Here is a 20,471-nt window from a genome sequence, read left to right as displayed (position 1 = left end):
CTACTATACCAGGCACAGACTTCGGTGTGCTGGGCTCATCGCGTCCCCATACTGCTTACGCTGTAGATCTATGAAGAGTACCTTCCGGCACACTCTGTGGAGAAGCGTGGCTCAATGGTTAGAGCGGCAGACCCTGATGCAGAAGTTTGGCCCGGGACCAGGGTTCAAATCCCACCTCGGCGGCTCTTGGACTCAATTTCCCTGGACCTGATAATTCTCGCCTCGGTGCCTAGTCTAATCAGGGGTCCCACTCTGTGACTCTGGGCAATAGCTTGCTTAATCTCCACAACGGCCCCAGCAGTGCTTGGATGCCTGGCTTCACCTTGGGGGTGCCCAGGAGTGGACATTTCACAGGAAATCCAGGGTGTGTTCCAAAGCGGTATGAATACAGCGCTACGAGACCTCTGGGTAGAAGTGCGCTATATAAATACAAACACATTTACATTTACATTTACTCTGTGGTCCTGCACAACACTGTCAAAGTTCTGGAGGGGGGTCTTTGCATGCCTGTCTGAGGTTCTAGGGTGGGACATTGCATCCTCACCGAGGCTGGCCATGCTGCATGTTACGGAAGACATAGGTGGAAATAGGTATAAGCACCACCTCCTATTTCTGGGTCTAACGCTCGCAAAAAGAGATATTGCCCGGGTCTGGAAAATTTTTATTTCCACCGTTGCCTTGGGTATGGAAGAGGGGTCTACACTTTTGTATGGGCCTGGAAATCTCGGTCTTTGAAGCGAGGGGCTGCCCTCGTAAACAATCCAAAATTTGGACAAGATGGACTTATTATGGGGGATTATATCTAGAGCCTCCCTCCCTCCCCCCCCAGCTGACGCTGAAGAACCCTTGCTATGACACTAGTAGACTGGCATTTGTGTAGTGCTTTTATTCGCTGTGACTATGGGTGGCAAAAACTTTCCCGATATTCAGGACTGCTTTAATTGTTAAACGGAGGCGATGTGGCGCAGTTGTTTCTTCTTCTTTTTTTTTTTTTTTGTTCTTACCTGTCTTCAAAATGTATCCTACGTACAATCAATCCTCTAATATTGTTGAAAATGTTGACTTTCATATATGTCATCCTGTGTATGTACATTGGGTGCTCTGCAAGGCCCTCGTATTGTATTGGCCGTTGACAATAAAATTATGTTGTAAAAAAAATAATAAATCAATGCGAGTATGAAAACTGAAAAGGAATTTCTAAAAATGCTTTGATGAATGTGAGTGAATTAACTTCAAGTTAATATTTTATTATCACAACTGTATGCAGTATATTAAGTCATTCAAATAAAGCCTAAATGTATGTTAAGCAATGTAACATTTCTTTTTATACAGGATTATTGATCTACGAATCATGAATGATCAGCTGATGTTTTTGGAAAGAGCTTTTGTTGACCCACTTGGTCTTCCTGGGAGGAAATTTTACAGGTAAAACTGTACTATACATTTGCAAAAAGTTTAGTTTACATACATTACTTGTGTGTCAACATCTGTAAAGACTATAGGTCTGCCAGAACCTTGTTGATTATGTGCCAGGATTTACACCACAGAGGATAAAGTGGATTTTAGGGTGCAAATGCACAATTTGTGTTGCGATCTACTTGAGAAAATCTTCACATTGCCATCTCAAGTTATGAATTTGCCAATTTAACACATGGAGTTGAAGCTTTAATTTTTTTTATGCATCTATGAAAGATGATACAGGTTGGTTCAGATGCAGCACTGAAAGAAAGAGGAAATTCACATTTTCTTTTGTAATGCTTACCTAATGATTCTATATTGTGTGTGGCTCTAGTTCTTTAGTGGCACACTCCCCTGACTGTACGTCAACATTTTGTAAAGGTTCTGATAAAAAATGTAAATTGTAAAAAGCCAATGGTTCTGAATGGTGAATTGAATACCACTTATTAATATCAATGTATTGATATTTACTGGAAATTAGATAGTAATAGACAATTTTTGCAATCATGGAGTCACTTTTTTTCTGAAACAATGCAAAACAGCGATAATCTTGGGAACAAGATGGTTATCTACATGGACTATAACCCAGAATCAGCATCATAGTCTGGGTAAAATATAAATGAGAAACAAATACATTTATGAAGTATTCATGGTATATGATGAGACCCATAGGTTGTATAATATAAATGAAGGATAGCTGAACAAATGGAATCATTTCTAGGCAATACAGCAGCTACTTAAATGTATTTTGTACATTTATGCAACCTTGCCGCCAACCATACTATGTGTCAAACTTTTGAAGACAACAGTGTCTTCTAGCATCAGTCAAAAGTTGTATTAAAGTCCTGAAATAAAAAAGTCAGGCTACCAAAAAACACCCAAGAAGGTCCTGCCCCGACAGCCAAGAGTTCACATGACATCCGCCATTGTGCTAGGCATTATAAAGGAAGATAAGTGGCAAGAACATAAAGCTCGGGAGACTTCCTAAAGTGAATTGTAAAGTTACTGAAGGTCATTGTCAATGCCATAAGTAAACAGTCAAAGTAATGTGATTTTGTAAAATGTACATATGAAGGGAGATGTTAATTTGCCCCCATATAGATTTGGATATATTTGGCAGGATACAGGCTGTGGCATAACCTCTAGAGCTGCAGACTTCGGACCTGGGGACCTGGTAAAACTATGCCTTCCAAAAGCCAAGGAACGGCAGTAGGCTTATGGTGGGTTTGATAATGAGGTAGATCCGTCCAGAGGCCCTCGTAGCAGTGCTGAGAATGGCCGCCAACCGAGGAGCTTGACGGGGCAGTGGCAAGACTGAACTTAGGAGTATGGGCCGGCCTACAGAAAAAAAGAGTGTGCCAAAAATGCCATAAGTAAACCAACATGTATGGGGACACGTAAAAGGGGCAGTCTCCAGGGCTGGTCCGAAAGATCAAAAGGCTGGACTAATTAAGCATTTCCACCAATGAAAATCAGGCATTTATTGAAGAGCACTAATAAGAACCTATTGAAAAGATGGGATGTCCCTGAAGCCATGTTCTGGATACAGCAGGCCTCACAGAGCAGTGCATGTGAGCTGACTCTAGGCTCGACCTAAAAAAGAACACTTGTACACCATCTATTTACGGCATCTAGCCAGCTAATAGTAGTAGAATGGAAGATGGCAGACCCACCCATGGTAAATATATGAATGTGTGCAATGCAGTAGCTGTGAAAAAATAATATATGGTCGGAACAATCAACGCAAAATGTTTCAAAATCTGGCTGCCTCTAATTGGGAATCGACCTAAGTTCAAGCAGGCCGACCAGACCAAGAGACTTAGATTCAATTTACTGGTTTTGGAGGGGCTAGGAAGGTGGAAAAGAAAATACTGTCATATAAATGCGTGGGGAGTGTGAAACCTCTCAACTAAACTTGATATGGAGTCTTGTGTGTGGGGGAGGGTTGGTGTGGGGAAGAAGAATGTTCTGGGTTATTGAGAGAAATATAAAAGAGAAAAATATTGGGCTTCTTGTGTTGCAGTGTGAATTGTACAGAATAAGTTTGTCTAATTTCTTTTCAATAAAACATTTTTACAAAAAAACGAAGCGTGCTCAAAGCCTTGAAAATGTAGACATTAATGATTTTTTATTTCCAGTAGGCTTTATTCACAAGCATTTTTCCTTCTGATAGTGGTAGGGCTCTCTCTTTGTATGGTAGCTACACGAGCAGTTCTGTTCTGCCAATCTTTAATGTGGACAGCCCAGTAGGAATTCCAAGCTTTGGTGCAATATGTAGCATAGTATCTGGTTCCCTCAGGAGATGGCAGTGTTCTTTGCAGAGATCAATGTTCATTTAAAAGTCTTAGGCTGTCTAGAAAACTGGATTTAGTTGTCTGTGTCCCCAAACAATAATGTTGTCTGTTGGCTTTCACGCTGAACATGCAATTCAAAGTTTTCAACATTTACAGTGTGATACAAGGAGCTCAGCTTAGTTTCTCTTTTACAACAGACATTGTGTTAGTGTACAGTGTATATTTTATCTTTATTGTAGGCTGTTCCAGAAGGTTCGGTCCTCGTGATGCTTGATAAATACCCCTCCTCTTCTTCTTGGTTCTGGCAGAACCTCATAATTATGAGGAATATGTTCTTTTTAATTCTGATCATTTTTGGTCTCTTCAAATTTTCATGAGAAAGACTGGTCATTGACATTTGCCCTAAATAGATTGAAAACACGACCTGAAGAATATTTTAAAGTCAGCCTGCTGGTTCTGGCCACTGTTCCATGTTCCCACATCAGTAGCTCATGAACTCATGGAAATGTTGTTTGGTCATCTAAGTATACCAGGAACATCTTCTCTATTCACTTGGTTCACAATCAACCATGTTCAGTGTCCTGCAACTGTGAACGTGGATATAAATCCTGGATTATGGAAATACTAACTCAAAATAGAGGATATGTGTAATGATGCCGATAGTGTTAATTTTGTTCCATAAGGCAAGTATTTTAAATATGATGTTCTGCTAGCTGGAGACACCAGTGGAGGTTGCTGTTTTGACATCACTGTGTTGCTACTGGAGCCTCTACTGTGCTTTGCAGGTTTTGATGAAAGGGTGCTTTATTTCTTCTTTCAAAGAGAGCCCACCGTTTTCTTGTGATAATTGTAATAGTTATGCAAAAAAGGAAATTAATATGAAATCAGCTCAGCAGCCAAATGTATTATTAAGGCTATATATAAGCGAGTGTATCATTTGTGTTTTTTTAAATAATGTAATGTACTTCATTAATAATTTGCTCAGGTGACCACGCAGTGAAAGACAAAATAGAGGATTGAAACAAACTGCGTGTATATACAGAGCAAAACATTGGACTACCCGCGAAGATTCAGAGAACGAAGACAATCATCTATATCACATTGTAGTTCAATATGATCAACCAATAATTTTGACTCTCCAATTGTTAATACTGGTGACGTTTCAACCTGTATTCATTTGGAGGGTCACCATCAGGACAAGAATTGCAATAGCAAGATTGGGAAAATATAGAGGCCAACGATTCCTAACTGAGCGCAAGAAAAATAAATAAAGCCTAGAGAAAAAGATTTTAGTTAAGACGGTCCAGTGTAAGGCGTACTGTGTAAACAATTAGACTTGGATTTTGCTTGTTCTGACTGAAAATTGACCTGTAGATGTAATGCTGTCTGACTCTAAATCACTGTACCCCATGTCTGACACTACTGTGCTCTGCAGAGCTTGGTAAAAGGGTGATTCTTTTATTTCTTTAGCATATGTTGCAGTCTTTCATCTTGTTCAGACACTCTCTTTACAGTATAAATGTTATACTTTGAGATTTCCTGTGCTAAAAATTAAAATAAAGGATATAGCCAATATTTGCACTGCAGACCCCGAACAGTGGCACAAAGGTGTTCCACGTATGGTGAAATCCCTTGCTGTAGCCTGGTATTTGCCTCTAGATCAAGGAGCAAGCAGTTCACAAAACCAACAGCATCATTATCCTGATGATCTAGAAGCACACATTACACCTTATGAAGCTAGGTCAGCTATGGGATGGCTTCACTGATTGTACTGCCTAGTTTACTCTTCTGACTTCAGTATCGAAGTCTCAAAGGTTGTAAGCATTTTGATGTACTGCATTACCCCCCATTGACCAACTATCAGTGCCTTCATATTGGCAGATGTGTTGTCTTTTTTTTTTGCACCACGTTCATTGAGATACTTAGAATATGGACTTACAACGGGTTTGTACCCCCTGCATGTGAGCATGTAAAGAGACTTTATTAGCTCAATTACAGACTGTCATCTGCTTCAAGGCTTTAAACAAATGGCTGAAATGTGTGAATTTTTTGCAACAGATAATTACTGGGTCATGGTCTGGTTTTTCCTTCATGAGGAAGACATGCACAATCAGGTTGATGACATGGCAGAGGTAACATTATTGCTATTGTCATTGCAATTGAGTCAGGCCTGACACTGCTGGGTTTAAGCCATTCATCGACTGGAGCAATGGATTCTTATAGGACCGTAACAGCTGTATATGTTATGCTGCATTGTGACAGACTTCTTAAAAAGCAGCACTTATTAACCCCCTTAAACATGACCCAGTGTGCTGTGGCAAATATATAAGGCCTGAATTAGAGTTTGGTGGACAGGTTACTCTATCACATACTTGATGGATATCCCATCCACCGCCTGGTGTGAGGAACTCTCCAGTTTCTTCATCAGCAAGGTTTGTGTACTCCAATGTAATTTTGATACTGGTTATAGCTAGCCAGCTGAGAGCATTCCCCCGGTAGGTAGCTTCCTGCCTCTTCAGCTACTCTGTTAGCTTTCAATGCCATATCGAAGGCAGGACTCTTTAGCAGCCCTCAACTCCCTTAAATATGGCTCGCCGGCTAACCCTTGCCTGGCTAAACTGCTACCTAGGGCCTCCGAGGTGATCAACCCGGAGTTTAAAATGCGGATTACCTATCTCTAACATCAGCCACTGCACCTCCAGCCTGGAAACAAACAAAAATCATCCTTCTGCTTAAAAAATCTGCTCTTTACCCCAATATCCCCTCCAGCTATCACCTTATTTCCCTCCTCTCTGCTGTGGCGAAAGTCAGCAAAAAGCTGTTTAATAAACAGATGTCCGAGTATATAGAGCAACATGGTTTTCTCCTCCCGGCCCAATCAGGCTTCATAGCCTCATATAGCACTGAGTATGCTCTTGTAAAAATCCTGGAGGCCTTCTGGGAAACTTTAGATGCAGGGGCAGGGCTGCCCTGGTCTTTCAAGACGTGCCGGCTTCATTTGACACCGTTCTGCATACCCTGCCCCTGGCCTGTCTCCAGGAAATTAAAGAGTATCAGGGTCTGCATGGCGGTGGCTGAAATCCTATTTTGAGGGCAGATCGCAGCAAATCTGGATTCATCCATATTCAGCCTCTCCCCAGAGTCTGACTACAGGGGTGCCGCAAGGGTCTATATTGAGTCCTCTGCTATTCAAAATATATATGTCACCCCTTCTCCAGATGGCTGACGACCTCGGTGCCAATGTCATCGCGAAGGCTGATGACACTCAGCTCCTCGTCACATGGAATAAAAATGACTCTTCCACCTCCCAAGTTAAATCCTGCCTGTCAGCTGTCTTTGGTTGGCTCTCTTTTGCCTAGTTAAAATGCAATAAGAAAAAAAACAAGATTATTTTCTTCAGGAATATTTCTCCTCAGTTCTGGAACTCGTGTTGGCCAGAAGAGTCCCACCTGTCTACTCCTGAGGGCCAACCCACAAAGAACTTAGGGGTTTGGTTTGATGAGAAGTTGAGCTTCAGTCCTCCGATTAAGAAGTTAACTGGTTTGTGCCTCAGAACCTGGAAATCATTAAAAACAGTGTTTCCATTTCTCCCTATCCCGGCAAGGAAAACTGTCACCCGTGCACTCATAACTTTGTGCCTTGATTATGCCAGTGCCTTATACGTTGGTCTACCTGACTATCTACTGAACAAGCTTCAGGTAGTGCAGAAAGCCATGACCAGAAATCTTCTTAACATTCCTAAAAAGACCAGCGTCCGCTAATACTGCATAATTTGCACTGGCTGCCAGTAAAAGAGAGGGTGAAGTTCAAATCTATGGTCCTGGCACATGCAGCTCTCTGTGGGCTTTGCCCTACCTACTTGAGAAAGCGTTTCAGGTTCTATGTCCCTAGCAGGCACCTTCACTCAGCCACAATGCTTTTAGCCCAAGTCCCTAGGTTCAGACTAAAAAGGGTGGGCGGCAACTCCCTTGCCTATAGAGCAGCTGTGGCCTGGAACCAACTCCCTCTTGACCTACGCAGCATTCAGGATCCTAAGCTCTCAAGAAGAGGCATAGGATCTTCTTTTTTATCTAGTTAGCTAATCACTTCTCTGTTCCATTCTTGCCTGGGCTCGCGCCGGGACACTCTTGAGCAGCTGTGCGCGTTACAAATCCCATAAACATTAAAAGTACATTTTATCCAGTGGCACTTGTAATACGGTGGATGAGATATCTGTCATGTTTGTGATGGAGTAACCCATCCTCTAAACTCTAAATAAGGCCCATAGGGCAAGATCTAGGTCACCAAATACCGGTCGGTAACGGCTGATTTTGGCGATTACGACCGGTATTTGGTGATTGAGATGTAGGGGGCATATATTTTACAGAATCTGTAAATTTACCGAATCGGTAAATTTACCGAATGGGTCAATCCATATGTAGGTGGCACTGGAAACAGTGCCACAGGCCCCTAAGAATTCGTTATTTACCATGTAATACTATTGCATGGTAAATAACGAATTTCTGTGTACATGCACATCTGTGCATTTACACCTGTGCCATGTGGCCATGTGGCACGCATACATGCCCTGAGGGCATGTATGTGTGTCACATGGCACACAAGCCAAAATCAGGTGTGCAACAGAGTGTCAAAGTGACACCCTGTTCCCCTTGACAAATCGGTATTTTTACCGAATCGGTATTTACCGATTTGGTAATTGACATTGATTGCTATGGGCCTCAAGGCCCATAGGAATCAATGGCAATTACCGAATAGGTAAATACCGATTCGGTAATTACCGAATCTTACCGATTCGGTAATTGATTCGGTAAATATACCTACATCCCGATTGCCAGTTCTTAAATACCGAATCGGTATGATTCGGTATTTAAGAATCGGTAATCGGGGATTGCCTACATCTGGCCCTAAGTCTCTTGCATGAGCACTGCTTCACACTTCTGTTGTGAGATAGCCAGTGTAAAGCACACTCCTTCAGTGCTTCAGCAACCTATCATAGCATTTTCCTTTGTAGAGATGGCACAGTGGCAGTTGAAAAATTGGCCCAATTTGGAAATTTCCTTCCAGACAAGTTAAACTCATAAATTCAGTTAAAGGAACACCACTCTTTCCATCAAGATAAATTGAAAGAGATCAGCCTCCAACAGTTTGGTCAACTTCACATTGTATAACTGGAGAAGTCTGTCATGTCAGTGATTTTCTTTCTTGCTGAACAGAGGCATGATGTTGTTTTTTCTTTTTTTTTGACAGTCCCTAAAATGACTTCAGTTAAGGTCTAAACATTGGACCCTTTGGGGAGATAGAGATATCCATTTTCTTTAATTCCACTTAGATGTCTTTGAAGCTGACAGCAGACTTGTATTAAAGGGGCTAGTTGTCCAGACCGCTAGAGTTGGGCTGTCTCATGGAGCACCATCTTCTGTACCATTATCATCATCACCTTTGACTACTTAGAACACTGATCCACCTTTCTGAGATGCTCTGTACATTTAATTGCATTTTTGTTTCTCAGATGGGCAGTAGTGCTAACATGTCTACCCAGCTTACCACTACACACTTCAATGAGGAAATGTGTACAGTCTGCAAAATGTTCCTCATTCTTACTTGTGAAGAAATTAATTCCAAACTGGACGTAAGGTGTGTTTTAAATGCCAAATATAGAACTTGTTGTACAGCTAGAATCAGTTACTTAGGGTGTGTTGTGGCTGAGGTGGGGTTTGCTGTTGGCATTATTGGTTTGCAGAAGATGGACGTAGTTGGTGGTGCAGCTGCAGTTTCAACAAAAGAGGACCTCCGCAGAGCCAATCTCTGCTTAAACAATGACCTGTTCATCATCTTAGATATGATGAGTTCTAGCTCGACTTCTGGAAAGTTTCTTTTGCTGTGTTTTTGAGGGCGGCCCTTGGGAGTCCACTCATTGCCACCCTCTTCTGAGTGGGGGCTAGAGAAGTTTCTTCTCTTGGAAAAGATGTTGAAGAAAATAATGATCCAGGTCTGCTCTTAACTTATCAGCTTACTTTTCTGTTTGCTAGAGCAATTTTGCCTCAGTCTATCATGACTGTTATCAGCTCAGCACTGAGGGAAAGAAACTTTTCACCGATGAATCAATTATTGTGGTGATGGTAGATAAGATCCTGAAGCTCGCGGTCCAGAAGTCGGTGTAAAAGGTATGCTGTTTGGCATACTTGTGCCAGTAACATAGGGGCTTTGATGCTACACTGTACAGTACTGGTGCTCTTTACATAAGTGTCATATTTATCACAGGTCACACTCTTGGCAGACACTGATTTCTTCAGTGCCATCTTCAGTTCTTCTTGGAAGATCTGGAGTTAGGAAATTCATGAGGAGAGTAGAACTAGTCTGTCTCTGAGTTATGTTTCACCTAACTGCACTAATTAAATTGTTGGGCAGACTGTCGGACTTGGCTATTGTACTTGGTTGTGCAATAGCTGACAATAAAACGTCTATTTACTAAGTACAAACCCTTCTTTAAAACCTGATATTACAGAAGTATTCATAATTCTGGTTTGATAGTTTGCAACCAGTGAGTCGGACTTACATCCCTCCACATTCACAGAGGACTCCGGCAAAGAGAGAGAAGATAGACCAGTAATAAATAAACCAGTATTAAGAGGCCTATTAGGATGGCGGACGCAGCCCCCGAGGTGGAGGGACCGTCCGCAGGGGCAGGGGCAGTGGCGGTCCCTCTGTTGCAATTAGGATGTGACTGCCACCCTGGCGGTCACATCCTGTATCTTTAACCTTGCGGCGGGTGCTGCTTGAAGCAGCACCCGCCACAAGTTTAAAAATGCATGCTTAGCATTTACATGCACGGTGCCTGCCGCTTTGTGCATGTAAATGCAGGGGGGTACCATAGGTACCCCCCATGTGCACCCCCACCCCCCCCTTCAATCTGGGGGCCCACAGGGCCCCCCAGAAGCAAAGGTCCACATGCTTTTGCCACTGCAGAAAAACCGCTGCGGAAATGCATGTCTACACACGCATCCTAATATGGCTGGCGGTGTCTTGCAGACACCGCCACCATATTGTGGTCCACACCCCGCGGATCAGCGGCGGACGGACCTGCCGTCTGCCGCTGATCCCACCACCATCCTAATCTGGCGGTGGGTGTTTTCGAGGACCGCGGCGGTGAATCCGCATCCTCCGGGCCGGCGGTGACTTCCACCGGCCCGGAGGATGTGGATTCACCACCATCCTAATCGACCCCTACATTGGGAACCTAATTGAATCTTATGGGCACTGACAAAATAAAGGCCCTTCCTGTAACACCAGAACAGGAAGGGCCTGCCACATATGCAGCTACACTGCATGCATAGCTTATGACACTAATTCCCCAGAATTTCTCGATTTGTCAGTTCTATATGGAACCTATTGAAAGTATTAGACTGGCAAATATCAATTGAAATTTAAAATAATATCCTGGGCCCTCGCCATACAAATAGGCCTAAAAAATAATAGCCAAACATTTGAACCAAAAAGTCAGTACAATCAGTAATAATATCTGAAGGATAGATAGGATTCCTGGGGCATTGAAGGAGCAACAGTAGGACTTTGAAAATGATGCAAAATTCTGCATAAATAAAAACGTGGCATCCACTCCACACAAAATGCCACGTACAGCAGGTTGATATACAGCCAATTTTGGAGACGGCATGGGAAAAAATCAATAATAATATTTAGGGACGAGTCAGGTCCCATATGTTTCCAAGAAGAGCATCAGATAGACCTGCACACAACACACTACACAGAGCATAAGGCATCACACTCACCACCACAGTAAAATGGAGTGGAGTACATTTTGAAAAAAAGTGTAAAATCAATAAGGGACCAGGCAGTTCCGCAGGAGGCTTCCAGGACAGCAACAGAGAGAATGAGCAATCAAAAGAAAAAATTCTGAAAAAATATTATCTGTGGCATGTACACACTACTAGGTGGTTGACAAAATCACAGTCTAGCACATGGCAAGAAAAGAAAGACGACAGGTAGGACACAGAGAAAATGGGTGCCTCCACGTGAGCTACTTCCCACCAAACATCTGGACAAAAAGTGCACACAATAGTCCCGCATTTGGCAAGAAATGGGAGTTTACTCATTCCCCCCTATCAAGAGAGTGTGAATAATCAATTAATGCCTAGAAACAAATCGGTACCCCATAGGTGTAACACAAACTCTTAAAACAGCAACGGTGAGAAAACAGCAAAGGTAAAACTGCCACAGAGCATTAAAACTGAAAAATAATATCCACGACCCAGAGACTGACGCAATACCCCAAACAATTGTGGAACTTTTAGAATAAAATCAGCAAAGATATCTGTAGGCCCCAAAAGGAGCCTTGTATCCCTAATACTGCCTGCAGAAGGCTTTTAAAAAGGGTAGGAACATGCATTAATCAACCATCACACAAACAGACACAGACACTTACTCATTTGACTAAATGGCGTACAAGTATGTGACAAGTAAGGAGGTATAGAGAACAAAGGGAAGGTGGCTCTTTATCCTGGTGTGGCCCGAGCTACTGCCAGTAGCTAAGATTAACTCACACATTCCTCCTATAACTTTGTTGCTTGTTCCAGTGGGTGCCCTAATTACAATGGGTGTGCCAATTTGGGTCTCCCTGGCTCACTGCACCACGGGACTGAAACAATACCTCGCTGAGCAAGACACATTAGTAAGACAAAAACTGGTCTAAGGATACTTATTGTCCCTTTATGTTGTGACCTGGCAGTTCGGGCTGGACCGTTCCTAATGGAGCAGAACCAAGGCTGGTTTGCAAAAGGCTGGTCACGGTCTGGAATGACACAGTTGGCAAAAAACCATGGACTGGCGTGTGTCGCTGTGCGATCACCAGTGGCTGTGATTTATTAGAATATTCCTGCCATTATTTTGTTGTTTGTTGCACAACCCCTCGACACTATCAGCCACATGCAGGTTAGGAAATGCACCAAAAAGCACAACATCTGGCATGACACCCCATACCCTTAAGGTCCCCAAAGAAGAACAACTTTAAGAATGTAAAAAATCAATTACATTTACCATCTGTGGCAACAGCAGATAGGCATACTAGACAAAAGAGTAAAACAGGACCATATCACTTATTCTGAACAAAAACTATGGACAGTGAAGAAATACAACCCCAGGTCTCCACCACCCAGTACTGCACCAAAAATTACCTTTACCCTTACAATACATCAGGCCCTCCTATCGATTGGATTGAATCCACATGTCACCAGCTACAAACCAATAAATTGTAAAACACTGGAAAAACAATTAGAGGTATTTCTTATGCCGTCATCAACCATTATCACATCAAATTGAATTTGTGTGCAAAGAACCTTCGTTCTGATTTTCCCAAGTAGTGCAAGGAATAATGCAGACAAAGGATGAGTGATGCATTCCCTCTAGTATCTCCAGTGTGTTTCCACTGTTAAAACAAAAAACAGATTAAAGGGCCGATTAGGATGCCACCCCAGAGGTGGAGGGACCGTCCGCAGGGGCAGTGGCGGTCCCTCCGTGCAAATTAGGATGTGACCGCCACCCTGGCGGTCACATCCTGTATGTTTTAACATTGCGGCGGGTGCTGCTTGAAGCAGCACCCGCCGCAATGTTAAAACTGCATGTGTTACATTTACATGCACAAAGCGGCAGGCACCGCGCGGTGCCTGCCGCTTTGTGCATGTAAATGTTGGGGGTACCATAGGTACCCCCCATGTGCACCCCCCACACCCCGACACCCTGGGGGCCCGCAACGGGCCCCCAAAAGCCAAAGTCCACATGCTTTTCCACGGCGGAAAAGCCGCCGCGGAAAAGCATGTGTTTGTGCAATTCCTAATTTGGCCGACGGTGTCTTGCAGACACCGTCACCAAATGGCCCTCCTCACACCGCGGATCAGCGGCGGACGGACCTGCCGTCTGCCGCTGGTCCAACCGCACTCCCACTGCCATCCTGATCTGGCGGTGGGTCTTCAATTTCACTGCGGCGGATAATCCGCATACTCCGGGCCGGCGGTGGCTTCCGCCGGCCCGGAGTATGCGGATTATCCGCAATCATAATGAGTTTGAAAAAATTCCTTCCATTGTCCCTATATGCTAAAATCCACTCAAACCATTTTCATCACATTTACAGTTTCTGCAAGACCAAAAGGACAATTAATGCCCCCCAGCATATGCAGTCAGTGTTGACAACACAAGACCCATGGCATGTATAAGTTTTAAGCAATCCGGTGATATATTTACCTCAATAATTGGGATTAAAATGGGTCTTTGCTCACGTAATGAAAAGAATGGACAGGTCAAAGTTTCAAAGTTTATTTATTATGTTTTGGCTCTCAATTGAGGGCCACATAAAGTTATACACACAATTATACATCAAAGATACATTAATAGCGACACAAAACCGGAAAAAACACTAGTTATCGACAAGATAAGCAATCAACATTTCTCTATATTTCATTAATAAATATCTAAAATAGCTTTAAAAAATTTAAAAATTCTAGAACAGAACATTTCATTAGGGAGGCAATAAAGTGCATGGAAGAACATTTTTACATTTACAATTCCCAATTGTAAACAAATTGGCTTTAACCATTTGTGGCGCAATGGGCGCAATGCCGGACAAATAAGCAAAACATGATTAACATCCTGTACTTCATTACTACAGAAATTACATACAGGAGATACCCCGTACCATTTCGCTAAAAGTATGTTAAGAGGGAGCAAGTTATGTCTTAGCAGGTACCATAATCTACGGACAGTATGAGGAATATTCCAAATAAGATATTGTTGGGGTAATTTAGGAGTATATGTTTTTATCAGGGCTTCCCTTTCTTTATGTTTAAGATGGGCAAGTATATCTGACTTATTACAGAATTCCCAGGATGAACTTTTTAGTTTAAGCTTGAGTTCAGATGGAGAGAGTAAGAATAACGTACTTTCATCCAATTCAAGCAGAGATACCGCTTTTCTAAAGTTTTTTACTAACTGTGAGTACTCTTTAAAGTTGCCCAGGAGTTCTTTTTTAATAATTTCTCTCAGGGTACCTAATTTACCTCTAGCCAGGCAGGCTACCCATCTTACGAGGGCGACTAACCCCTGTGCCCAACAACTTCGGAGTCCGAATTCCAACCTGCATGAAGATGTAGAACATGCAGTGTTAAGAGAAGAAATTTTTCTTAGTACCTTTCCTTCTATTTTATGCATAAAACCCCATTGATTCAACTCCACTAATTCCATTCCATATAAGAGTGTTGCTGGAATTTTTGCTCTAAATACATCCAGAAAGAGGGAAAAATGCCTCTTCCCAGTAGAATTGTATAAGGCACCTAGCCCCGAACCGTGAGCCAGCGCTTTACGTGAGTTATGGTCAATATGGGGCTTATCACTAAGATTAGCAGAAATTAATTTACCTAAAAAGGTATAGGTTTTAACCACCTCAAGCTTTTGTCCATTATTAGACCAGTTATAATTGCTGGACCTGCATTTCTTTTTACCAAAGATGCACATAATTTTGCTTTTTGAACTGTTAATTTTCATAAAGTGAGCTTCAGCGAATTGATTCAGTGCATGCAGGCGATTAGATAGGCCCTTAGGTGTCAGATCTAATACAAGTATATCGTCCGCATACATTAGAATCGATATAGTTGACCCTCCGATTAAGGGAGCTATTCCTTCACAAACTGCTATAGACGATGGTAGGTCAACCATATACAAGGAGAACAATATGGGCGCCAATATGCATCCTTGTTTTAATCCGTTCAGAGAGGGGATAGATTGAGAGAGATCCCTCTCTCCACCTTGTAGTACCTTGCACCATGTATTCGAGTGTAAGGACTTAACTAGTTCAAGCAAATATCCTGGCATCCCTAATGCTGCCAACTTTTTCCAGAGTGTTGGACGGTCTACCTTGTCAAACGCCGTGGAAAAATCTATAAATGCTACGTATACGCCACCACCTCGAACACGAGCATATTTATCCATTATCACTTGTAAAATTGTAAGGTTATCTAATGTTCCATGCTCTTTTCGAAATCCTGTCTGTTCCATAGGTAAAATATTATTGGAATCTGCCCATTCCATTATTAACATTAAAAGAAGTTTAGAGAAAATTTTTCCTATAGAGTCCAATAGAGCTATTAGACGATAATTAGAAGGATTATCCCGTTCACCCTTTTTGAAAATAGGGATTAATATACTTCCCCTCCAAGAGTGGGGGACTGAACGTAATTTAAAACATGCTAGAAATACTGGAAGGAGAATTCGACTCCAAGCGATATCATCCTGCTTAATTATAGACATGGGGAGTTCGTCAGGACCCTTAGCTCCTGAAGAGCGCATACTCTTTATCACAGCAGCTATGGATTTCTCCGTAGGGAGTTCCATTCCGTGGTCACTGTTTGAGTCTGGGACCCAGGTATCCCCCCCTTTCCCATTCGGTGCATATAGGGAGGACACGAATAATGTCCAGACATCTTCAGAGATAGCAATAGGAGTGGAAGTTGTTATTGAACCACATCCTTTCCTTATTATGGACCAGAAATCTCGAGAATTTTTATAAATAGAAGCCTCTCTTAGCTTGATCCATAGAGTCTTCTTTTTCTCTTTTTATCTTGGATTTCAATCTTACTCTCCTTCTTTTTAGCACCGCTAAATAATGCTCATTTTCCCCGGTTCTATTACAATATTGTTTCCTAACAATTTTATTTATCTCCTTATTTAGTATTAATAATTGACTAGGAGCGAAATATGTCTTTTTTGAGTTACCTGTAATCTTAGCCATGGCAGTGACTTTTTTGAGGAATTTTTCAAAATAAAGGAATTCTTCACCTTGCCAATGAACTAGTTCTAATAGCGTTTGGGCAAGAATGTTTTGTATATCTTCCCTCTTGGTAGAACCCCAATAGCATCTACCTGAATTACACTTTATAGAAAGACCTCTATTCTTTAGAGACCAGGCATTAGTTTCAGGGGGAAATAATGAGACAGTTATATTAATAATTTTATGGTCACTCAAGGGAGAGTGAGATCTCCATATCTTTAATAAAAGAGAACGTGTCATAGTCCGTTATTGCATAATCTAGAATGGATTCACCCTTAGCGGATCTATGTGTACAGTTAGCAGGAGTATCAGAAGGCATCCTGCCATTTAGGATTAGACCCTCCACGTAACTAAGTTCCTCTAGGAGAATCCTACCTCTTTTATTAGTTTTTATTTTAGTGGGCAGGAGTGCTTGAGGTATATAATATGCCTCTTCCTTGGGTTTATTTCTATACATGTCCAAAGAAAAGTTAGATACTTTGCTATTTAGGTCCCCCACCAATAAAATATATGGGGGGTGATCTACCTCTAATTTATGTTTGACATAAGAAAATATACGCTTTAAGACTGTGTTAAACTTATCTTCTGGTGGAATATAAGCATTTAAAATTATAAAAGAGGACCGATTTCCTGTGGAGGCTAGATTAGAAATGGTTATGGATTGGAAAAGATTACTAACGTCCGTATAGTGGGAGAATTGCCATTGTAAAGTGTTAGATAACAGACAGGCAATTTCACCTTTTGCGTGACCTTTTTTAGAGGGAATTGCAGGGGCCTCCAGGACATAGTAATCTTTCCCTGCATATAGAAGATTTTGACACCATGTTTCCTGGATACATAACACGTCTGCATTTAAGGAAAGTAGAAAATCGAATTTCTCTGGGCAATTATACAAGCCTGCGGCGTTCCATGAGACTATTTTTAAATAGGTGTTAAAGATGTGAAAATAGTCGTGGGTTATTCGTTGTGGTTTTAGATAACACTCCTGGTAACCAGTTCCACATCTGCTTGTCGTCTGCTAAAGGAATCTCTATGTTAACAGGTGGTGGTAGGACCTGAGAGACCATTCGTTTACCTTTGGAGACCCATATTTTTAGGTCTTTGTTGCTTGTAAGATAGCTATCCTGCCCAAAGGGCAACTTTGCAGGTCTTTCATTAGAGGAAAAACAATGGTCATTATTAACATAGGGTAATACATCGATTCCTCTACATTGGAACACTTCCGCTTGCTGAAGAACAAGATTGGCAATTATTTTATAAAACTTTACCCTTGTTCGTTGCCCATTTATTGTTTTTATTGGTAGAACTAAATCAATGTCATTTGTTAAAATTAATTTTAAACCATCTATTTCCTTAAAGCATTTAAGCAGCCATGATCTGTTTAGCTTTAAATCTAAATCAAATAGGGGAAGAAAATCCAGTGACAAAGTATCAACATCCAAGCTGGGACTCTTTTCAGGCTGCATACCTGGGCTCCTCGTTACTTCAGTATGTGGTCGAAAAATGGGTGCCAATGTATTAAGTCCCCTTGCACATAGCGGCGTATTACCTACATCTTCAATAACTAAAGGTAGTGGATCAGAGACCTTTAGGGCTGCGCAGGGAACCATCTCCCCCATGGAAGGTTCAACCGGGGTACCCACGCATACATCATTAATAATACTCTCTTCTCCCTCATTATTAGACATAACCGTAAGTGAATTATGTTCACTTTCGAGAGTATTAGGCACCTCAAGTTTTAGATGTTTGGGAAAAATTATTTGCCTTGGTCTTTTCTTTTTGTATTTGCGTAGCTGCTTCTTGTTTTTCCCTCTAGATTTAACTTTTAAGGCTCTAAGAGTCGTCAATGACCCTTCTGGTTCTTTTTTGTCCTGCATAAAGATGGGAAAAAGTTCATTACCCACTGATTGAGACACTTCTAACGTACTATTTTCCTTCTCCATCAACACTAAATCTTTTCTCTGTAAACGAGATGATGAGGGTAAGGGCGCAGGGGGGTTATGAACATCAACTTTTATAGGTAATTCAGAGGATACATTTCCCCCTACCACATTAGTATTATCGCTAACTTTTTGAATCACAGGAACAATAGAGTCAATAGGTGAAGTAGTCACATTCTCGCCTTTTTTAGCAAGCAATACTTGTAGTATCTCAGTTACAGAGGCCATAATACAATCAGAACTCACGGCAAATTTACCCAACAAAAGTAATATAGAGGACAATATTTGCTCCAGAACTATGAGTGACTCAGAGATAGGTTTCTAATTTTTTGGGTAGCTAGATGACGTAAAAGCACAAATCCCCGATAAATTGAGTTGTGGGGATTTCAAATCGCTCTGTATTGAGAGATTGTCATTGGAGTTAATAGAAGGGGTGCTGCTATATAGCAGCAATCCTGACGGGGTCACTCCAGCTGGTGTTTTACAGTCAGCAAAATGAGTCGTGGGTCTATTGTCCACATATCGACCACAAAGTTCCATATCAATACTAGTTGCAATGGAAACATCACCCATATTCTCTTCTTCGTTGTCTTTTCCCATAGGAGTATTATGATGCATAGATTGTGATTTTACTAACAAGAGATCTACGCCAGCTCCATTTGATATGCATAATGGGAGAATTACTTCATCTTGTTGATTGTACAAAGGTATTTTTGTTTCCATCATAGGATCTGGTTGAGAAGCTTTCTCTGTATTAGTTTGCAGTTCCAATTGTAATATAGAAATTTTATCAGTATTTGTTGGTACTTCTAGTGATTTATTCATGCTTTTTTCCCAGATTTGGACCAGTTGCATCTGGCCTTTCAAAAGGGCACTATTTTCGTTCTTTCTCCTCAGGGGAACAGAAACTGGATTAGTACAAAGATTTTCCACTAAAACTTTCCCAGAACGTAGTTTCTTTGCATCCATGTTACCAAAGAAAAAATCTGGTCCTCCAACAGGTATGCACAGTCACAGAGTAAAACTAATAAATGAGAATAAAATAATATGAAACACAGGGGAAGAGGGTGACGCCTATACAAGTAGGTAACGTGCTTTATAACCGTCAGCCAGTCTACGAGTTTCCATACACAATAGTGCCGGTTGCTCGCTAGTACATAAAACAACTATAGTTATTCCACAACAAAATAATAATAATTAAAAAAAAAAGAAAATATAAAGGTCAGGGCCCAGCCCGGCCTACCTCGGCCACTGAGGGCCCGCCCTTTGCCCGGGCTTAGCCCGGCGTCGCCCGCGCGCGTCCCGCGATGCGCGGTGCCTCAGCGCAATTTGTTCCAGCTGAGGGGGGCGTGGCGGGGAGGTTCTCTAAGCCCAGCTGGCTTGTGGGCGCTGGTGTTCCCTGGCCTCCTTGACGGCCAACAAGCCCCCAACAGGGAGTGTTTCCCGCGAAGCGGGAAACGCGAGCAGTAGATCACAAGCGCTGCCAGATAGCGCTGCAGATATCACTTGAGCACAAGCGCTGACAGAATAGCGCTTCAGGATTCACAGGAGCCTTTCAAATTCAGGCGGCACAGCGTAGGTTCAGCTTTTCACAGGAATTAACAGCCGGCTTCAGAAGCTAACAAAAATGAACTCCGCTCTTCAGCGCTGCCTCAGCGCAATTTGTTCCAGCTGAGGGGGGCGTGGCGGGGAGGTTCTCTAAGCCTAGCTGGCTTGTGGGCGCTGGTGTTCCCTGGCCTCCTTGACGGCCAACAAGCCCCCAACAGCGAGTGTTTCCCGCGAAGCGGGAAACGCGAGCAGTAGATCACAAGCGCTGCCAGATAGCGCTGCAGATATCACTTGAGCACAAGCGCTGACAGAATAGCGCTTCAGGATTCACAGGAGCCTTTCAAATTCAGGCGGCACAGCGTAGGTTCAGCTTTTCACAGGAATTAACAGCCGGCTTCAGAA

General features: G+C 42.2%; 1 protein-coding gene across 3 annotated transcripts in view; it reads left to right on the top strand.

Moving 5' to 3' along the window:
• The window catches only part of LOC144773424 (N-acetylated-alpha-linked acidic dipeptidase 2-like), a 776,499-nt gene that overhangs the window by 753,476 nt on the left and 2,552 nt on the right, over window positions 1–20,471 (top strand). For all 3 annotated transcript variants that reach the window (XM_078658418.1, XM_078658416.1, XM_078658417.1), the window contains exon 20: window positions 1,333–1,425. In XM_078658418.1, the coding sequence (XP_078514544.1) occupies window positions 1,333–1,425 (93 nt within the window). The remainder of the gene's footprint in view (window positions 1–1,332; window positions 1,426–20,471) is intronic.

The sequence above is a fragment of the Lissotriton helveticus genome, chromosome 8, assembly GCF_964261635.1.
Source record: "Lissotriton helveticus chromosome 8, aLisHel1.1, whole genome shotgun sequence".
Lineage (NCBI taxonomy): Eukaryota > Metazoa > Chordata > Amphibia > Caudata > Salamandridae > Lissotriton > Lissotriton helveticus.
This window is presented reverse-complemented; position numbering and strand designations above follow the sequence as displayed.